Genomic DNA, 22479 nt, shown 5'->3' with positions numbered 1-22479 from the left:
TTACTGAACTTAAATATACAAGCTTGATAAAAATGATCATTTTAGAAGAAAATTTCAAATGGCACTTAGAGGCTTTTGCATCTGAACTCTTCAATTATTTTTTTTTTTACCGGGTAGCCTAAATCTTCTATAAATATTTGATTTAGTCTTATAGTCTTTATTTTAATTTATTTGCCTATACTCAAGTTCTTATTAAAACTCACTAGACATACTTATTCTGTGCATTTTGGACACTTTTTGTGTGAAATCATATTTATTTTTGTCCATCAAAAGGGTGCTTCCACTTTAATTTCAGCGTGAACAGTGCAGCAAAAACGACGCCAAAACCCCCGCTTCACTGCTGCTCACGCACCGCTCTTGCTCAACGCTCATGTGCTGCTCCTGCTCCCGATGTGAATGCACTCATTGATTAACATCGATCGACATTTTATAGACATTCTTAGCACCCAATAAACGGCTCTGGGCATTCGTAAACCACGTGTTCATTTCAGTTCAGTCAGATGTTAACCAGGCTAGCATTAACATTGCATTCAATGGATTATTTAGCTGACAAACGTCTTTCCTTTCTATAGACAAAATATCGAAATAGTTTTGAAACGTTGTTAATTTTGAAAATTACATGATCTAGGACCTTTATGCAGTGCATGTCATTGTAAAGACGGAAAGTCTATCCCTCAAAGCCTTGCGTTCATCCGTATTAAATTCAACATAGCGTCTAACATGACATGGTTAGGACACTTCCTCATGTTTTATTACTAAATTACAATAGACAACAATGTTATATATTTATATTCTGCATTGCTGCTTCATCTGTAAACATTTAGCGAAATAAAAAATATTCTCAGGGTGCCATTGTTGTTCTGTCACCTCCAGATGACAAAGTACAAGAAGACAGAAATAACTTCCTAACACTAACTTTGGGTGTTACCCATAATGCACTTTAAGATGGCTAATGATACTATGTCCTCTGGCCTGGGTATCCGTACACCACCACAGCCGCAGGAATGGTCAACATATGTGTCTGTGGGTGTGTTTGAGATACTTCCATCATAATTGGTTGGAAAGGTTTGCGCTGCAGGGCCTGCAGTGACTCTCACACATCAGTGGCTCTATCTCTGCCAATCAGCTCATCCAGATAAACTCAGGTACATTACACACCACTGGACAAACACTGATAAGAATGAGCAATCTTCTCTCACAGCCGTACACACAAAACACACACTTTTACACGCACAAACAGGTTGAAATGGAAGAAATATAACCACAGCCTTAATGATATGATCAAAACATGTCATGCGCCGTCATGTCAAGCAGTCTGTGCTTTTGCAATCGTTTTAGACGGAAAAACACAACACAAACATCCATTCTATCTTTCAAAATTTTTAAAGTGTGTATTTATATCTATATAGTCCGTTAGAAGCAGCTTGAGGGAATAAAACTCTTTCCCTATACGCATTCGGTTTTAGTGACGTTAGCAGACACTTCAATTAAACATCGCTCCAGTCTCAATCCTAAGGGCAATTAACCATTCTATCTTTAGAAACCCTTCCTACCACACACTTACACACATATTCCAGGCTTATAAATGGCCTGAAAAGCTGTCAAATTAATGAAGAGTGACTGAATGAAGCATGGAGGATCTTTGAACTGCAGCCACTGTGACTAATAGAATTGGTGAGCCCTCTTTTGTGTATCATGCCTCCGCCAAGGGAAAAGCCTCTAAACCCTTTCCCGGCAATCCTCTGGGAGCTCCTTCATACACTAATCAGCATGTTTTATGTATTATTTAAAATGCATTAGCTTGGCTGAATGTGCTAATAACTGGCTCATCTAGAGCAGAGACACTTCAGCACTTAATAGAAGGAGCAGGGCGACCATGGGAGGGTGTGTCATATTTAAGATGTTCAAGTTTAAGTGCGTGCAAAGATCTGGAAAGCACGACATGCTGATGACATGAGACGCTCATAAGACATGATTGTTCTTATGATGTAGACAATGAAGCCGAAAAGAGCTTTAGAGTGTGTGGGTTATGATGTCACTATGAAACGACTGAGCTCATTAATATTAACTGAGTTTCTATTTACAACAAGTCCAAATATAGCCCGCCTTGTTGATAGAAGCTTTTTACACTAACCCCGTCCATCAATGTCTAGTTGGGCCAGACTCGTTCTGCTCCCTTTTCCCATCGCATATCAGATTGGAAATGCATGTATTTATAAGAAAATATGTGAAAAGTGGAATTAAAGTCAAGTCAGTGTTTATCGGGTAGGATTAGGGGTAAACCAAAAATTTAAATTTTGACATTGTATCATCAAAGTACTATTAAAAATTAAATAGTTTTAAAAATTAAAACAGTCGAAGACTGTTCTAATTATATTCTGATTCTAATTATGTCCTATTCAGACAAATTGGATATTTGTCTACTTAAATGTGTTTTCTAAAAATCCCCCTGATTTTTTTTTTTTTTTTTTTTTTTTTTTTTTTTATAAACGCGGTTCAAAAGCTTTCGGTTCCTGTTTCTCACCTTTAGATCAAGACTAGTTGGTGTGTCTCAAATGAAATATCTGTCAGTTACACAACCACATGGACTCTCTAATATATGGGTTATTTATCAGTCTAGACTGATCATACTCATCTGCACACTTCAGATGATTGACTGATTGATTGACTGACTGAGACAGGTTTCAGAGGATGTGTGTGAATGACAGCACACTCCTTTGCATCCCTTTCAACTCACTGAATCTGCCAGACCATTACTGTCAAAGCTTATAGGCTCAGTCTAGTGTCATGCATGTTCACGTCCCCTATAGGAACCTGTCAGGATTTCATTTCAAACTGCAGGGGGATACAAACTAAAAGAAGCAATGCTAGTAACTTGCTAAAACTACATTTTTCATTAGCATCTGTTTTTAAAACTGAATATTTTGAAGTAATGAGCTTATTTTACCAAAAGGTAAAAATGCTACATCAGTCTTTTGACTAAAATTTCCTCTCTCATACTTTATAAAGAATTAGGAATTCCAATTAATTTAGCTGAATAGATAAAATTTAATTAATGTCAATAGAATTTTTACTGATTCACATATTAATTTGATCCACAAAACGGGAATACAACATTTTAATATTATGATTAATTTGACTGCTTAAAACTTTCTGCTTAAAGGAGTAAGTAATGCTTTTTTTAAAAGAAGGTAATACTTTTATTCACCAATCATGCATTAAATTAATCAAAAATATAATATCATTATAAAAAAATATAAAGCCGTTTTCAGCTTTGATAATAAGAAATGTTTCTTAATTTCCAAATCAGCATTATAGAATGATTTCTGAACGATCATGTGCCACTGAATACTGGAGTAATGATACTGAAAATTCAGCTTTGCCATCACTGAAATAAATTACACGTTAAAATGGAAATCAGTTTTAAGTTAGTAAGCAAACATGTTTCAATAAATGTGTCAAATAATTGCAGCCCTGAATAGAATAATACATGTTTAGAATATAGATACAAATAGAAACATTTTGTATCTTTAAAAAACATTTCTTGTAAAATATCTTACCAATCCCAAAGTTTTGAATAGCAGTCTACTTAATTATTATTCTTATTAGTTAAATATTGTTCATCATTGTTTTTTGTTATTTAAAATTTGGTGCTTAATAGTTTTATTTACTAGTATTTAGTGTACACTAATTTGTTTAAATGTGTATCATAAGTAATTTGATAAGAATCTTGGTAGAACTTTATTTTACAGTCCTGCTCTGCGTGTACATATACTGTACTGATTATAGCAATTACAATAACAGAGTTATAACCCGGAACCTACCCCTAAACCTAACGTTAACCCATGTAGTTACCTCATATTACCAGTACTTTCTTGGGTATAGGTAATGTTACGAACCGTTGTGGATCTAGGGTTGGTAACGCAACATTTATATATTGAACATACTGCTGAAAGTGGAATGTGGTGGAAAAACACATGTCAGACTCATTTTGAAGAGAAAATAACTGGAATTTATTTCTAGAAGCCGAAGCCACTGAGTCCAGTCAAATAATAATAGTAATAGGTGCTACATACAATAAATGATAGGGTGAATAAACAAACAAACAATAAAAGGAAAAGAACAAAAGTGGCGCCAAAAGAAAGAACACAAGATAACAAAACACTCCTTAAATCAAACCTAATCTAACCAAAGAAAAATGTAGAAAATAAACCGAAATCTTCGGTGCATCCGGCACCCTAACTCACTATCTAATAAAACAGAAATACAAAGGGTGGCGCTCACTTCTTACCTGGTGTGTCTAACAATTATCTGCTACGGGTACAATGTATATCGCGATATACTTGCCTATGTTCTTTTCCCAGAAAAGCAAACAAAAGATAGACAACACGAATGAATATCACCCATTCAAAATAGATAAACATGTCGCAGATAAAGCAACCCTCATTCCACTAGTAGTGAACTCAAATCACTTTACAAAGAGGACAGCGATTTCTACCATAAGCTACACAAAAAGAGAGACACCGTGACAATGAACACAACATCCTTTTAACCAGCTGGGACGACCTCCAATTAATCACCAAGCCCCGCCTTACGGATGAATGACGTCCGACTCGGCCAATCACAGCAACCTATAGGCAGAGATCTGGTGATAGAGACAGAGAGAGAATAATGAGCAACATAACGACCAACAGGTGATAAACACACCGATGTACACAGGATAATAAAACATCGCACACACACGTGGAACGTAACAGTACACTGGAAGTACACAAACTGTAAAATAAAGTGTAACCAGAATCTCAATCTCTGACCAAGTCTAGTTTTTCAAGTACAAATCAAGTATCTTTAAAGGAGAACTCCGGCGAACAATGAACCTTTGGTCTAATAAAACATCGGTACCTAGTCAATCGTTCTCTGAGTTTTGTTTTCTTAATAAGTAAGGGTTAATGCCCGACGAGGTGTCCATTGTCAGGTTTTAATGGACGACGGCGAGGCGTGAACCGTTGCCTCCGCCGAAGTCCATTAAAACCTGACAATGGACACCTCGAAGGGCATTAACCCGCTTATACCATGGTCACTTGCCAAATAAAACATTTTTAAAACATTAGCTGCTAGTTTATATTTTAATTAGGCTAAATCAAGTTTTTACAAATAATAACTCGCCTGGTTTATTTAGCAACCGGAGATATTTATAGTCCGCTCAGCTTGTAGAACCCTTCAGGTTCAAAAATGCATTTTTTGTTTTTCATGAAACACAAAGGTAGGCATAGTTATTTTATTTTTTTTTAATTACACATAAAACAATTAATCAAACAGGCTTCTTAGGCTTGAAACGCTGTACTCTCCTCCTGCCTTGGTTGTCTGGACTGCTGCGTAAAACTCCCGCAGGGTCTCATTCAGAGCAGCAGCGGTGTAATTTTCTTTGCGACGTTTCTCCGTTTTATTTACATTTTTCTTTCTTCAGCAGCATCCCAGTCGTCAAAGTTGTCATATTCTCCATAAATGTTAAAAGAAATAACGAAGTCGCTCATTGTTGTATTAGTAGGCTATGTAATATCTAACTAACGTTAGATGTTTGTTTTGATAGAGCAAATTGTTAACGGATACTTTGACGTTTGACTGCCTGTTGCTATGGTTACTCACAGCTGTTGTGGGCAGCGCATTTATTTAGTCATTTCGAATGGTAAACAGGCAGTTTCACCAGAACTACTTTACTAGGTGTCCTCTATCACTTTTTAACAGACACCCTGCAGCCAATCAGAATCGAGTATTCACCCAGACCATGGTATAATCAAATGTAAAGAGTTTTATCTCTAAAAACTGTTTAGCGTATAATGCTAGTAATGGGGGCATTGACTAAGTAAAAAGCAATCGCTAGTTTATACCACTAACAAGGCTCAAAATAGCCCCACACTAACACAGTAACATAATGAGGGTACATACATGCAAAACGAAGCATTGAGAACTTTGTAAGTGTACAGAAGATACTTTATGAAGACAGTTCACTTCACGCATACAGACAGCGGGGCGGCAGTGGCTCAGTGGTTCATGTGGGTTGTCCACAAACCGAAGGGTTGGTGGTTCAATCCTCGGTTCCACCTGACCAAGTGTCGAGGTGTCCATGAGCAAGACACCTAACCCCAGCTGCTCCCGACGAGCTGGCTGGCGCCTTGCATGGCTGACACCGGCGTCGGTGTATGAATGTGTGTGTGAATGGGTGAATGTGAGGCAATATGTAAAGCGCTTTGGTGGCCATTAGGTCTATGAAAGCGCTATATAAATGCAGTCCATTTACCATTTACCATTTACAGGAGCCATCTTAAAAAATAGTCTTGATAAGTCGATCCCCGAACGCCGTTCATACAGTTCAGAAGTTCGCTAAACTTCATACAGTTCAGATCACTCAGCACGACGTTCGTGGTTTGACTTATCGAGACTATTTTTTAAGATGGCTCCTGTCTGTAAACGCGAAGTGAACTGTCTTCATAAAGTATCTTCTTATTAAACGGTCTGTACACTTACAAAGTTCTCAATGCTTCGTTTTGCATGTATGGAGCCTCATTATGTTACTGCGTTAGTGTGGGGCTATTTTGAGCCTTGTTAGTGGTATAAACTAGTAATTTCTTTTTACTTAGTCAATGCCCCCATTACTAGCATTATACGCTAAACAGTTTTTAGAGATAAAACTATTTACATTCGATTATCATGAAAACAAATCTCAGAGAACGGTTGACTATGTACCGATGTTTTATTAGACCAAAGGTTCATTGTTCGCCGGAGTTCTCCTTTAAGTATCATAATGGTGTTCACTCTGGGTCAGAGAGGATAGAAAGGCTGTTTAGTCAAACACATGCATGCATGCGCATTAATGCTAACACAGTCACACACATACATACACAGACAAACACCTTTATGTTACTATATATGATGTGCCAGTTAACTGTGTAAACATATTTACAGTTGGGACAATTACACAGCTCCCTCAGAGGCTCGACCACAGGAAGATGCGTTCAGGTCAGAGAGCGAGAGGCTTCACACTGTTTTTTTACGGCTACATGAGTTCCCATTACAGCCCACCGCTTTGTAGTCTTCTCTCCTGTGAATCCTATGAGGAAAGCAATGGACCATCACGCCTGACGAATTTGATTTGGGCTAGTGAAATGAGTCTCTTTGTTAGCTAAAGTGCATGAGAGCACTCGCAGACAGATGGAGAAAAATTCCTAGTGGATTTTCAGACATATAATTAAATGCGATCCCTTTATGCCCGTTTCAATGGAAATTTAGAAGGATTTTTTTTTGTGTGTGTGAGAATATTCGTTAAAAGTAGAAATCAAGAAGTCAGGGGCATATACATATAGATTGCTTGTTAATTGATGTATTCAGTAAAGCACCAAGAATAACTTAATCAGTTTAGCTCTTCATTCCTTTAATGTCTATTAAAATGTAATAAAACGTTCTTCTCTTTGTACTGACACACTCTGATGATTAATGGTCATAGAGAGCGGTAATATTTTGGCTTTATCCAGGCTTATTGATTTTTCCAGGAGGATTGTTTAGCATGACATCACCCCGGTGATATTTCCAGCCCGGCTGTGACACTACAGAATGACAAACAGCCTAAATGCACACACTGGGATGGGGACAGATGATTCAGGGGAAAAAAGAGCAAATCTCATCTCCTTTCAATCTGTGTCAACAATGTCAAATTTCCCCTTTCACCCAGCACAGAAAGCAGTGTGAGGAAAACAGAAGCTCTCCTAAGCAACTTCTCCTGCCTTAGACATCTGATATTGTAACTGCGGTTTTATGAGTTATGAAATTATATAACCTCTGACAAGAGTCTATAAACAGTTTCTCTGCAAACCGCCTGGTAATCCATATAGCACAGTTTTGGAAACCTTATAGCAGAGCGTCTGAGTGCAGATGCCAGCAGTCTTAGAAAGTGTCTTTCTCCACAGTATGTGTAGCACAAATGCTCTTGCAGTAGTTTATGGTAATGACAGGGTAGATAAGGAATACATAATGCTATGCTTTAACTTACTATGAAATAAATGCAGTTCAAGTTTTCTCCTTAAGCTCCTTACCTTACCTCAGGCTTGGAAAACTAGCTTTGTAGTTTTCTCACTACTTTTGCACAGCTTTACCTTCTTCTTTTTTTATATAGGTTTTGTGCTTAATGTTTCCACAAAGGGACTATGTGCATTTCCCCGAACAAGATGCTAAATGTGGAGAAGAGATAGAGACCTTTCATTATACTGAAAGGGATAATTCACCTAAAAATGAAAGTTCTGTCATAATTTACTCACCCTCATGTCGTAAACCACATGAAGGATTTTTTTTTTTCTGCTGTACATACAATAAAAATCAGTGTTATTTCTGGATCCCATTGACTTTCATTATATGGACAAAGAAATCTTCTTCAGAATTTTTTCTTTTGTGTTCGCATTTCCAAGAAAGTCCATCCAGGTTTTCAGAAACATGAGAGTAAGTAAATTATGACAACTACAGTATCATTTTTGGGGGAACTAATCCTTTTAGGATTAGCTGTGGAAGCTGTGGAATACTTGCACATCCCATGTGTTATGAATAAAACCTTTACAATATAAGAATGTTTCCAAATGCAATGATGTCCTACCTGCCTGTCAACATACTGTATGTGTTTCCATACCTCCGTGGTCCCATCACACATCATCAGTGCGTTGTAGAGATTGTCACTGGGTGCTTTAAAAATACAGCAGTTTTCTTTTACAGTTCCTCCTAAACCAAAACAAAGAGCTTATGGTATGTTAACGCCATGTCAAACTGTAATTACAACATGGCAACTCATAATTACTCACATCCTCAGACTCGGTGTTTACTATCAACACGGAAATGAATGTCCAGAAGTCAGGTGGTTCAAGTAAGAGCTCTGTGAGTGTTTACATTCATTATTAATGTTATGTGCTTTGAGACATGAGGTAATTTAATGTGCAAACTCTGTTGTGTGCATGTGTTTTAAAGGAGCCGTGGCTTGGGAGAGCAGGATCTAAAGATAGCTTACCAGTGGCGGACCGTGCATTTCAAACCTAGGCCTTCTGTCCTACCTGAATTAATAACTTTTAATAGTGTATCAGCGCAAACACTCTCTCTAATTGTTGTTTTTAATTTGCACCGGCAGTTATTGGATTAATGCGGTGAGTTCAGGAAATGCCGGTACAGAGAAACGAGCGCGTGAGTTCGGCTGTTGCGTTTGTGCGTTACGAATCCGATTATAAGTTCAGTAACGGAGCCTCCCTTATCTTGTCGTTCAAGGGTTACAATAGTCTCTTTTCAAATGTTACAATAGTATGAATGTTTTAAAAAAAATAAGTTTCGATCATAAATTTATAAGAAAAATTAAGAAGAATATCATATTCACCATGGGGAAAAAGCATCATACTCCCCCAAACTACAGAGTATTTTTTACACCAAATCCATCCTTAATTCTTTCCTCAAGAAGACTTCAATTACTGTCGTACAGGTTCTAACTGCGTTTCAGTTCCAACAATGTCGTGTCTGTCTCGTCATATTTCTAGCATTCGCTTTATGGCTGACACTGTGTGTGCTTCTGTGCCTGCTCGACAGAAGCACACACAGTTACCGCTTAACATGACGATGTGTACAGCTGCCCCATGCTCTCACACAGAGTTTTGAACACAATCAATGAGATCAGCGGGACTTTAGCCTTCAAAATCATTCGTTTCATAACTTAAATTTGTCAGACTCAGTTCTGTTTTTACCCGGAGAGATTGAATAGAGTTCCGTTACTCTGCGTTTAGCTCAGGCTGAATAAGGGATTTTTTTTTCTCCTGGGGGTCGAGGAGGAAAAAAAAAACATTAATTTGTGGGATTAAAATCAATTACATCTACAGGAATATATATATAGTTTACGCAGTTCGCTACAGATGCGGATGCTTCCAAAGTGAAAAGTGAAATCTGATTGGCTGATTAAATCTGACGGATTATCTGATTGGTTAAAGAAACGGTTTCATTGCCATTCATTTTATACTACAGGTGCCCGCACTGTCGATTCTTAAGGCCTCCAGGCAGATTTATTTGACCCGGCGACGCATGATAGCTGAAATATGATTGGATACAAGCTCTAACATAAAAACATACTACTGGAAGCAGCGCAACCAAGAGAAAAGCTATGAAATTAAGAGAATGAACTATTTGGAATAATTTAATACTCATTCATGGAAAAAATGTATTAAAGTGCAAGTCAGTTTAATCTGATGTGTTTAGGCCAGCAGAGAAGGCCTTGCTGACCCTGACGGCCCACCACTGTAGCTTACTATTGCTAGCCTCTCTGCAATTACCTACCCTACCTTTAAGAATGAATTTGCGATCCCTGCAACTGAGACATTCATAGAGGAATCTTGAAACATGTTACTCTATTGCTAAAAACAAACAGTATCTTAAATCTGATGTATTGAGATTGGAATATCATCAACTTCACAGGACTAAGCGATGGAGTGATGAGAAAAAAAAGATTAGAACATGTGCGCTTCTGTACCACACAGCTAGCCAAATAAACTTCATACAAATATTCAAATGGCATAACTGAGTCACAAAACTACAAAAATAAACCTATATCAAACAAAAGCGAGCCCATATGGCCTGAAATTATGACTCAACTGCTATTAAGTGGCAATTTATTCAAAAGTTAGGTGGGTTGGGACTACAGGCAGCCTTTTCTACTATTTTATCTGAATAACAAAATGGGCTGCTGAGCGTTTTATGAGCTGATCTGTTTTGTTTTCCCTTTTGTGCAGTCTATTCACTTTGCCCCCGTTAGAAACCAGGCTTCTTCTCAATGCATGTCCAAGGACCATTTTTCAATTCATTCTCACTGCTGTGAAACAAAAAAGGAGAAAATAGTGTTACTTGGCTGGTTAGTTGCCTTGCCAACACCAAACAATCAGCAATTTTTGTACATAATGAATTGAGTCATTTTAATGTCATGTTGGTGGTTTTGCTTCTCCTTTGCAGTTGACCTATTTGTCAAAGTGTTTGTGCTTTTGTTCATTAACGCCCACTCTGACAGTACTAATGATGTATTTAGTATGTTTGAGCTTGCAAAGTCAGTCAATTGCCAGAGGACAAAGACATTGTAAGATAGTGAATGGTACTGTTGATTCATTTGTTCAATATTTATGCATTTCAGTGACCTGAAGACTGACTCACATCACTCTATAGCTGTCTTGTTTTTGGTCTGTCAACATCTGAAACCTGGATTGGTTGTCATGAGGAGGGCATTTCACTCAAGACAAATTCTTCTTGGCAATTCTCCAGTTTTATTTAAGGAATAGTTCTCTCAAAATATAATTATAAAAATAAAATAAAAAAGAAATTTCCAATATTTACTTCATAATGATTCATTTTTGTAAAATATACTACTTTTTTCCATATAATGAAAGGGAATCTGGACAGTGACTGTCGACAAAGTCCTTTTAGGCATGTCAAGCCACTCGGCCGCCATCTTGGCAACGCCTCCAGGCAGCTATTTCGGACTTAACAAGACCAGAGGCCTCATTTATAAAACTTTGCGTAGGATTTGCGTCAGAAGTGGCATACGGATGAAACATAGGACGTGCGTACGCACAGAAATATTCGGATTTATAAAACCGTGCATCCTACGCATTTTTCCCTTAATAAATCACAATCAATTCTAAATGTAGCGCAGCTCTTGCGGCTTCATGTCACGCCCACAGTTGCCCATAAATAGTCCGTGAAACGCCAACAAGTTAATATTCATCAATTGCGAAATCATGTTTAACACAGAGAGGAATTAAAAAAAAAACATAACTTCACTCAATGTGAAGTAGAAGTTATTGTTGGCGAGGTGGAAAAGAGGAGAAAAATGTTGTTTGTGCATTACTAATGCCAAAAAGGCACTTGAGTGGCAAAAGGTTGCAGACGCCGTAAATGCTGTAGCCTCACAACCTCGGACTGTGGCCAAAATAAAAAAGAAATGGTCGGATATCAAAGTCGAGGCAAAAAAGCGTCTAGTCATTAATTCAATTAGAGAGGTGGCCAAGGAGTTGGGCGAAATCAAGACTGTCCTAACTGAAATAAACTGCACAATGAGGGAATTCTTGAATAAAAAATATATATTTTCCACACCTTTTGTTGTGAAGATGATGCGTTCACTCCGAATCATTCCATTTAATCGCCTGCATCTGACAAGCTACGGATGTTGGTTATAATCTAAATGGGAAATAGTTCAGCGCAAATGTAATCACTTGCAGCTTTCTGAATGGTTGAGACACGTCATACGTTATTTAATCAAATATAAAACAAACTAAAGGCATATGCATGAATACCATGATTCCGTAGCTGATGAAGATATTTTTACGATGAAAACAACTTTCCCCAGTGGACAAATAATACATCTATCTATTTATTGATCTATCTAGCTATATATCCAACGCGTTCTCATCCCAAAGCGCCATATAGGACGCTTTTGCAAAAGCGTAAATATCCAACGCACATGGCACCCTTTAACGTCTAATGAGACGCTTCGGTTAGGGTTAAGTTTAGGTAAGGTGTAGGGTAAGGGTTAGACCACTAGGGGGCGCCTTCTGCCCAAATATATCTGCGTCCCATTTCACGTTAAAGGGTGCCATGTGCGTTGGATATTTACGCTTTTGCAAAAGCGTCCTATATGGCGCTTTGGGATGAGAATGGGCTCATATATCTCCCTAATTATCTATCTATCTGACTGACTGTCTAATTGCTATATCTGCTCCGTTAGAAGGACATATTGGCGAGAATATCAGTTTTGTACATTATTTCGTTCTGTTTACCATCTTATTTATGAGGATGAATTGTACATATGCCAATATTATTGAAGAACATATTTCTTTCTTTTTGGAAATATGTGTTAATTTGCTTTTCTGTTACAGATCGATCAAACGGGTGTTTGTGTAGGCTGTTGATTGTAAGACTTGCTTTGTGAAGTCTTCGTGTTATTTATGAGAGGCAGTATTACGGTGTCGCCATTTCTCATTTCACCCGTTTTTGTGAGTATGTTTGGGTCAGAGCTTGCGTGAAGGACCGCACATTTCACCGTCAATTTTGCTTTTTATAAATACCAACTATTGTGTAGAGAGCGGCATACGCCTTCTTTTGTGGGTACACAACGTTTATAAATGAGGCCCCAGGCTCTTATCTAAATGAATGGGCAGAGAGTCAGAATCGCACTTTCACTGGTCACCGGGACATAAAAACTGCATGTATAGAAACTATCGCTCACTCTAGATTCCGGGAGATTTTAACTAATTTGCGGGCATCAGCGAGCCGTTATCAATCTGCGGGAGACACCCAGAACTTCTGGGAGACTTGGAATGTCTGATATTTACACAACGCACACATACAGTGCATATCAAATCTGCCGCCTTTTCAAACAGTAACGTATTTTCCCCTGTCGCAAACCTCAACTGTGCACATGCGTCAGTGGAACCGATAGGCTTAAATGTTTCCTGGCTTGACTGTTAAAAGCAGACGATTGGCTGTCCAGTGGAAGGGGCGGGACATGTGCATACACCCGCCATCTTTGGTGTTACGGGTTTTCCCTTGTACATTTGTATTAAGGATTGGGGAAGTGGCATGTCTCTGCTGTCAACCTCTAAATAAAATAAAAAACACCACAGAATCATAAAAGGGGTGCAAATGACTCATCATGCTTGTGAGAAAGACCGTAATATAAGCCATTATTTACATAATCTTCTGCACCAGTGGGCTGATAACCAGTGTAACTGGGTCATTGAGTTGTACTTGGGAACTGGATCAGTACGATTCGTGACCGATTTTTTGTGAATTGTACCAGCAGATTCATTGAAACTGAAAAGAACGATTGGTCCTTCTTCTTTAAGAAACTCTTATGAACATGTCAGGGAAATCTAGGGAGAGTTTCTATAATGGCAATCTTAATATTCAACAATAAAAATGTCTTGACTGCACTGACGCTATTGGAGGTGAACTGAACTGAGCTGGATGATGACATTACTGTTTTCTGCAGAACTGCTTTATAGTTTAACTAATAATTGATGATACAATGGAACTGAATGAAAGATGAACAATGACAAATTTTTCTTTTACAGCTGCTGTGCAGCCAAAATGAACTGTTTGCATCATTGAATAATTTTCCTGTTATCACTGTAAAGCTGCTTTGAAACAATCTGTATTGTAAAAATTGCTTGACTTAAAGACAGAGCTTCAGAACGTACATTTTTAGTTTTTAGTTCAGTTGTGCTCAGCTAGTACTCTGATAGTTGCGCCATAGTAGGCTATATGCCCTTAACAAGTTCAACTTTTGATGTTTCTCAAAGGTTCTCAAGTCGTTGCCTAGAACCGAAGGTCGCCCCGGGGCTTCACTTCCTCCGATGGATTTTGAGGCTCTTGAGTCTGGTCTACGATCGACATATGGTGATGAAATCACCCCTGAAGATGTGATGTCAGCCGCCATGTACCCCAAAGTTTTCCAGGAGTTTAAAGAGTTCACATCAAACTTCGGCCCGGTGGACTGCCTTAACACTCGCCTGTTTCTGGACGGCCCCAAAATCGCAGAGGAGTTTCAGGTACATTTCAATTACACTGTGATATGTGAGGACATGCTGCGACTCACAACATCGATTGACTTCATTTCCTTATCACTGTGCCTCATTTCTTCTTACTGATTTCTCAACTATATTAGATTTATAACACCACGGGATGTGAGTGTGACCTTGTAAACTTTACCTCCCTGAGTCTCCCTGAGAGATTTGCAAAATTAGATTTCCTTAACTAGCCTCCATGTTCACAAAGTTTATTAGCACACTTTATTGCAACAGTGGTTGTAAAATTGATTTGTATAGTAAGATTGAATTGAACTTTGTGTTCAAAATATATTGCTTTGAACATCTAGGCTCTATTTGTTAAGGTGCCGTGAAGTCAGATAAACCATAAATTATATTTTAGACTTTGTAAAGTTCAATAGTGCAAGTTTTTTTTTTTAGCTTAATCAATGCTAGCTCCTAAATAATCTCAAACTGGTACAGCTGTACCTCTATCTAGATGAGCCCTGGGGTGTTTCTAAATGTGTTGATTGGAGCTTAGCCGTGTGTTTGGCATCTAAAACCCCATTATGAGTTAAGTGGGTGTTACCTGGCAGTCCTACTGCAGGCACCACGAGAACTGAGAGCACCAGATGCACGACTCGCATAGCTGATCACGCTCCGAGACAGCCAGGGATCAAACTCACCTACAAAGTCTTTTTACAGGACCAAATCTGTTAGATTGCTTACATGTCTTAATCATCTGCTGGCCTGGTTCTTCAAACCAGGTCTCTCTGTACTCTTTCAAAACGGACCAGATATTCCTCGTTTGTTATGCGTAATCATAAATTTCTCAGGGACTGAAGTTATTTGGCGGCGTGTTTCTCCACCCAGTCGAGCTGTCCAAATGGGATGTTAGTCGTGGCTGATTAGTGTAGATTAGCATGAGCTATATTAAGCTGTCAGTGAGGCAAATGCAAGCACACCCCAAAATAGCATCCCCTCCACAGCCAAACAGCACATGGTACAGACCTAATGCATCCCAGAGGCCTGAGCTAATCACTCATCCCTTAATCTACCTTAATTCTACCCAAGTTTTTTGTTGTTGTTGTTTTTCATTTTTCATACCTAGCTCTTCATAGTGTCTTAATATGTTTCTGGCTCTTTCCTCTCACAGGTTGAGTTAGAGAGAGGGAAAACGCTGCACATCAAAGCCTTGGCCTTGGGTGACTTGAACAAGTCTGGTCAGAGAGAAGTGTTTTTTGAACTCAACGGCCAGCTGCGTTCAGTCTTGGTCAAGGATACGGCAGCAATGAAGGTAACTGTTTTCTGTTTATTTTATTCCCTGGATTGGTTTGTTTCATCACTGAAAAGCAATTATCCTGACGCAAACAGTACACTCAATCATTCAGACATGTTTTGCGAATGTTCCATTTTGTCTCTCGAGGTGTGAATAATTTCTGTCATAAGCTAAAAATGATCTTGCTCTTGCTGTCATAGGCGTTTATCACTTAGAGTGAAAAAAAGTGTTAACCCTTGTGCATCAATTAAAAAAAGTTACACATAGGTAAAAAGAGGACAAAAATGTCCATGTCAAAAAATTGTCATAAAAATGTGACACTTTGGAGCACAGACTTAAGTTTGGTTTCATTTTAAAGAAGACCCTTTGCAGATTATTGCTGATGTAAAATAATAATTATAAGTAAATAAAAAAAAAAGTTATATAGGTATAAGTTTATGAAAATTATTTATAAAACATATTTTATATAAAATATATATTTTATAAATCAGGTTGAACTCAAAACTGCAATACAATCAAAGCCATAAAACTAAATAGGTTGTGTTCCAAATTTGAGGATGATATCTCAAAAAATGAGCTTTCGGTAACAGTTTGTTTGGGCGTTGTAACATATTTTCCCCATTGGGTGCCAGCAAAACCCCACTGGTGCTCACAGTGATTGGATTTGAATTTGCAGTTTTTCTCTCTCGGTATTACAAACATACACATGCGCACACACACACACATTGTTTTATAACACACATACTAACCACACTCTAACATCCATACCAACACACTCACACAAATATTGTTGCATAATTTATCCAGTTGGCTCTGTAGTTTGCCGAACCAGAAAACAGGAATAAAGCGATATTTGTTTTATAGGCCAAACTCAAAAAAAAAATGGCACCATCTGATAAAAAATAGTAAAAAAATAAAATTTTGAAGCCTTGCCATCAGAATGAAAGCCTCTTAACAAAGTTTGCATAATTTTATAGTTAACTGAACCGGGGATTAAAAATGGCAGTTTTAATGGGTTTCAATGGGGACATTTTTGTCCAAAAGGTGCTGAGAGGGAACCAAATGCAAAAAATATTTTTTAAGAAAATAATGGTGAAATAGTAAAATTCCAATAAAAATACATACCTGTGCCAAGTTTTTTGCAGTTAGCTTTAACACAGGCAAAGTGATAAAAAAAAACTGAAAAGGACAAAAATGTCCATAAGGATGCACAAGGGTTAAAACATCTTTTAAGTTATTAGGGCGTGCAATGTATAGCTGCGTTCCATTCGACAGGGTCCCTACACAGTGTTCACTGCTCCCTACTCCCTGAACACGGTGGATCAGTTGAAGCTGACAATAATCACACATGCAAATGTCGTCAAAGAAAGTTGTTTATGCAACACATGAGAATGTGTTGGATAAAACATAATTAGATATTATAAATTACTTTCAAAATTTAAATTTAAATATGTATATATAAAATACAAAAACATACAATACATACACAAAACACACATTATGTACTTTATGTAATATAATCAAAACTTAGGATACATCTTTATATAGCCTTCTTAACATGACTTGCGACAATTAATAGACTATTAGCAGATTTGAAGCAGAACTGTAATGCTATATGAAAATAAACTATTTGATTAACTACATGGAAATGTGTTCTTAATCCATGGTCTGGGTCTTATTCCATGCACTTTGACCTCTTACTTTTCCACGCACAGCCGCATAGCAAATATTCCTGACTTAAATTGTGTAAAATAAAAAAGTTACCGAGCCTCATCCACTTCTCAACACTTTTACTTTGTCACGCCTATTCATACAATAGAATATGCAAGTGTAACATTCATCACCATTACCATTCATAAATGCTCTAGTTTGTATAATAATTACAAAATGTATACATAGGCTATTTAAAACGCATACGTAAATTCCTCCATCACAGAGCCATTAAAAAAAACTCTTTCAACGGCTCTGCTCCATTCTTAGTTCTGACTGGTGATGCGATGCACAAAGACAGTTGGGTGATTTTCACTCTCCAAATCCTATGAAGGGATGTATCGATATTCCCTTATTCCCTATGCCGTTCGCAGGTTCTTTCGAACTGAACATGTTCGCTCCCTTCGGATTGGAATCTCACTTAAGATGGTGACTTCGCAGTCCACTTACAGTCGAATGGAACACACCTTATGTTTTCATTACAAGTCAATAGTGCTATGTGGAAAGTTTATGTCAGCCATGGACACAGAAATTTTAACCTTATTACACTGCTTGTAAAAATATAATTTGGCGGATTATAGAATGATTTGACTAAACTGAAGTTCTCACTTCCACTGCCCACACGTAAAAAACATCATGTTTAGGATGATTAAGTAAAAAAAAACATTGATATAGTCTGTCCTACTCTGGAAGATGGTTTCCACCCTCTGTAAATACTCTTGATTTGTTATTGTCTTGATTGGCAGACAGAGAATGGTCCAAACACATTTAGCATCTTCAGTCACAGATAAGTCAGAGTAATGACACTTGCTCAGCATATGCTCTCAGTAGAGCTCGCCTTCTGCCTAAACACAATTAGCAAGAGCATTTCTCCTCATGTCACATGAAGTTCATTTTGCAGTACCAACATTTTTCTTGTGCTGTCTGAATTTTTGTATGCCTTTGAAATGAAAAATGTATTCTGATTTATCTCTAGGCTATTTGTTAAACGTTTAATATGAATGACAGATAATAACACTGTCGCTGGCTTCTGCCTTATTCATCATAGGTGTGAAGTTAGGGGAACAATAGTTATGTGACACACCAGTTGTGAAATGAAATTGCATCACTTCAGTATACTATACTATTTATTTTTAATGAACATATAAGCAATTTCTAATGATACTTGTGTGTGTATATATATGTACGTACTGTATATATATATAATCTGTCTAACAGTCCTGATAATAATAATAGTCCAATAATACGTTGTAAGATATAACACTGCAGGAACTAGGAACGATTTTAGTTCTAGGAACTCATTTTGGAGGAAATAATTTATCACCTATTTCAGAGTATGAAATTTCAGCTCTATATAAACTACCAGTGACGTTAGTAGGCTACACCGATTGGCCAAACACATGCGAAAAACCAGCACCCTCCATTTTTAAAAAAAGCTGTGTAAACACACAATGGGTCTCATTCATGAAACATTCGTAAATATATGAGTAAATATGAGAGTGATTTGCGCGTAAAGAGACCTTCCCGAAAACCCTTCTCCTGATTCACAAATACTTCGTAAACGTCAGATTGTCACGGTGTAGTGTGGAATGAAGACAGGCTGAGGCTGACGCAAAGCTCCAATTCAAAACATTTACTCAAAAACTCCAAACGGGTACAAGGAAGACAGGCAGAAGATTACACACACACACACACACTCATTGAACATTAACATCGACCGACGAGGACATACTGAACTGAAGCAAACTACAAGCAAGAATCAAACATAACAAGGTGAAGACAGGTAATGGGCTCTATGCACTGCGGTATTTCCGGTGAAGGATTAAGGATGCTTGATAAGGAGTCCAATGCAAAACCGAGAATTTATATTGAATTTTATACTACATGGTTATAATAAAGAAACGTTAGTCACAAAAACAGATAAAACAGACACCCCTCATTGTGTTTATGCTTCTTTTTAAAATTATATTAAATAAACATAACTATGTATAAAATTACATCTAAACGTATGTACGTTTCGTTTCAAAGACGGGAGGACAGTAAATTTTGAAGACTCTGCCATAATCCCGTTTTCCTCTGTTCTCCTCCGCTTAAATCTCCACAACCGGAAATGGACGAGCATCCTTGCGTCAAATGCGGAACTTATGCGTGCATATAGCCATACAGATGAACAAGACGATGAACCGGTGGCTGATTGAGGGAGTGAGTTCAGGTGTGGAGACAAGAGGATCCTGGGAAGTGTAGTGCAGGAGACGAAGACAGACTGGTGCAGAAGAGGACTGTGGCACAGATGTGATAGTGAAATGTGTGTGTGTGTGTTAATGACTTCCAACCTGTCGTTAATGGGATGCGCGTGCACGTTCATTCTCAATTACCATAAATCAGGCCCATTATATCCGACTGACATCTATATATACTGTAGGCATATAATAACGTGAATGCGAATTAAAAAGAAAGATTTCTCGGATGCAGAAATTGAGGTTTTATTATCAGAAGTTCATTCAAAACGCCACATTTTATTTTCAAGCGTAGCGTACATAGTGGCGTATCAGGTCCTAAAAAAGGATGTTGGCAGCATATTACAGATGCAGTTAATGGAGTTTCTTCTGTTAATCAAACAGTCCCAGAAGCGAGAAGAAAATGGTTCGACATTAAGCTTAACAGAAAAAAATGAATTTGTAGGATTTTTTTAGTTCCTCAGACCGTAGTTCCTAACTCTTTCAGTACCTAGTCTAGAGCGAGGACTTTTTTAGTTCCCTTTCCCTAGGTCTACGTTGATTGGTTGAACTTATAAGTCATGCCCACTGTCAACAAGGAAATTGTAGCGTGCTGTCTGCCATACGCTGTGTGTTTTTGCAAAACATTACAACGAGGATTAAGACAAACATAACGCATTCAACCAGCTAATTGCTAATGCTAGCTAAACTTACCCGTCGTTTTGTTTGCCTCCTGCGCTCTGCTCTTTTATCTTCTTCTATCATATTACTTAAAGGGTTAGTTCACCCAAAAATGAAAATTAAGTCATTAATTACTCACCCCCATGCTGTTCCAACCCCGTAAGACCTTCGTTCATCTTCAGAACACAAATAAAGATATTTTTGATTGAATCTGAGAGCTCGATCAGTCCTACATAGACTGCTTAAGGGACTGGCTTTTGACGGCCCATAAAGTCATTAAAGAAAAGGTTTAAATATTCCATGTGCCTACAGCGGCTCAATTATAAGTTTATCAAGCGACGAGAAAACTTTTTGTGTGAAAAAAAAGATAAATAACGACTTTATTCAACTATTCCATTACTTCCTTATGGGCGCATGCGCGAGAACTGAGATAAGGACGTTCTCCTTTTCATTTTTGGGTGAACTAACCCTTTAATATCACGCTGGAGCCTTCGTCTTCTGTGTTTCTCTGTACAGAACTCAAGCATAATCTTTAAACGCCGCCGTTAGTTCTCCGTTATTAAGGTCCCGGCAAGGCAGAACAGGAACATTGCAATAGCCGCGCTACGTCTAGTGATGACGCTATAAAGCCCGTCGCTGTGCTTGCGTTACCCCTCCTACCAGTTCCTATGGCCACTTGGCCAGTGCGAACGCAAGCAGCAAAACCGAGTTTGGGGGAGAGTATAGTTCTTAGAACTGTTTAGAAGTGGACAGTTCCTATAACTAAGTTCCTGTAACTATTTGGTCGGAAAGCGGATAATGTTTCAAGGGGAACCATTAGTTCTCATGGAACCATTCTGGTGGCTAAATTCCTAGAAAACCGCAGTGCAAAAGCACCTTATATATAAATTTAATAACATTAGAAATAGTATATATATAGTGTGTATAACAAGGCTGCACAGTTTAATTAGTTGTCTATTAAAAATATATATTACTCAAGCAGAAACATTATGTTTGAGGAGTGCACAAATTCATCATGATCTTTCTCATTGTCCATTTAATCATGTTTCTCATTGCAGAAGATGGCTGGCAGTTTGGAAATAGTTGTGAAGGAAAATGTCTCAAATATTTCATTGCCTCTGGTCTCTCCTGCAATCGTCTCATTCTCTTTTCTGCTTCGCCAGGAGATGCACTTTCACCCTAAAGCCTTGAAAGACGTGCGGGGACAGGTTGGAGCTCCCATGCCCGGTAAAGTGGTGGAAGTAAAGGTGAAGCCAGGCCAGAAAGTGGAGAAAGGTCAGCCTCTCTGCGTACTCAGCGCCATGAAAATGGAGACCGTCGTCAACTCGCCAATCTCAGGCACAATATCCAAGGTGCACGTCAATCCCGACAGCAGCCTGGAAGGGGATGACCTCATCCTGGAAATAACCGAATAGAATGTAAAAGCTTTAAGGTTGCTTTTTTTCTAGAATTCGTTTTTTGACTGATCTTGTAATTTGGTGGACAGGTGGTATTGTGATTGCTGATGATTCTAACATGGTGTAAAACTCTCCTGAGCTTTCAGTCAGAATAGTTTTTTGGCTGTTGTTTGATTCAAAATAGAAGCATATAGATGAAGCATTTATTGTCTGTAACCAGAAAGCACAGAAGCCATTTTGTGATTCACTTTTTGGTATTCAGTTATCGCTCCTTGTAGGCCAGAAACGAGAGTTCCTTAGATTTCCACGACGCATGCGCGAGAACTGATCTGAAGTAGTTGAAAAAGATAGCAATTCTCGCGCATGCGTCGTGGAAATCTAAGGAAATCTCGTTTCTGGCCTACAAGGAAGAAAAGGAATAGTCGAATAAACTCGTTATTTTTGTTTGTTTTTTCGCACAAAAAGTATTCTCGTCGCTTGATAAACATATAGTTGAGCCACGGTAGTCACTTGGGATATTTAAACATTTTCTTCATTGACTTTTTGGGCCGTCAAGAGGCAGTCCCTTAGGCAGCCAATGTGGTAGTTATACAGCTCTCAAAATTAATCAAAAATAT

At 38.1% G+C, this 22479-nt stretch overlaps 1 protein-coding gene across 1 annotated transcript in view; it reads left to right on the top strand.

The window, feature by feature from the left end:
• pcxb (pyruvate carboxylase b) overlaps positions 1-22181 on the top strand; it is a 322790-nt gene extending 300609 nt beyond the window's left edge. Inside the window, exons 19-21 of the mRNA XM_039669304.2 lie at positions 14355-14603; positions 15736-15876; positions 21629-22181. Coding sequence (XP_039525238.2) covers positions 14355-14603; positions 15736-15876; positions 21629-21880 — 642 coding nt within the window. The 3' untranslated portion in view covers positions 21881-22181. The remainder of the gene's footprint in view (positions 1-14354; positions 14604-15735; positions 15877-21628) is intronic.
• The last annotated feature ends 298 nt before the right edge of the window (positions 22182-22479 follow it).

The sequence above is a fragment of the Pimephales promelas genome, chromosome 1 (genome assembly GCF_988280905.1).
Source record: "Pimephales promelas chromosome 1, fPimPro1.hap1.1, whole genome shotgun sequence".
Classification (NCBI taxonomy): domain Eukaryota; kingdom Metazoa; phylum Chordata; class Actinopteri; order Cypriniformes; family Leuciscidae; genus Pimephales; species Pimephales promelas.
This window is presented reverse-complemented; position numbering and strand designations above follow the sequence as displayed.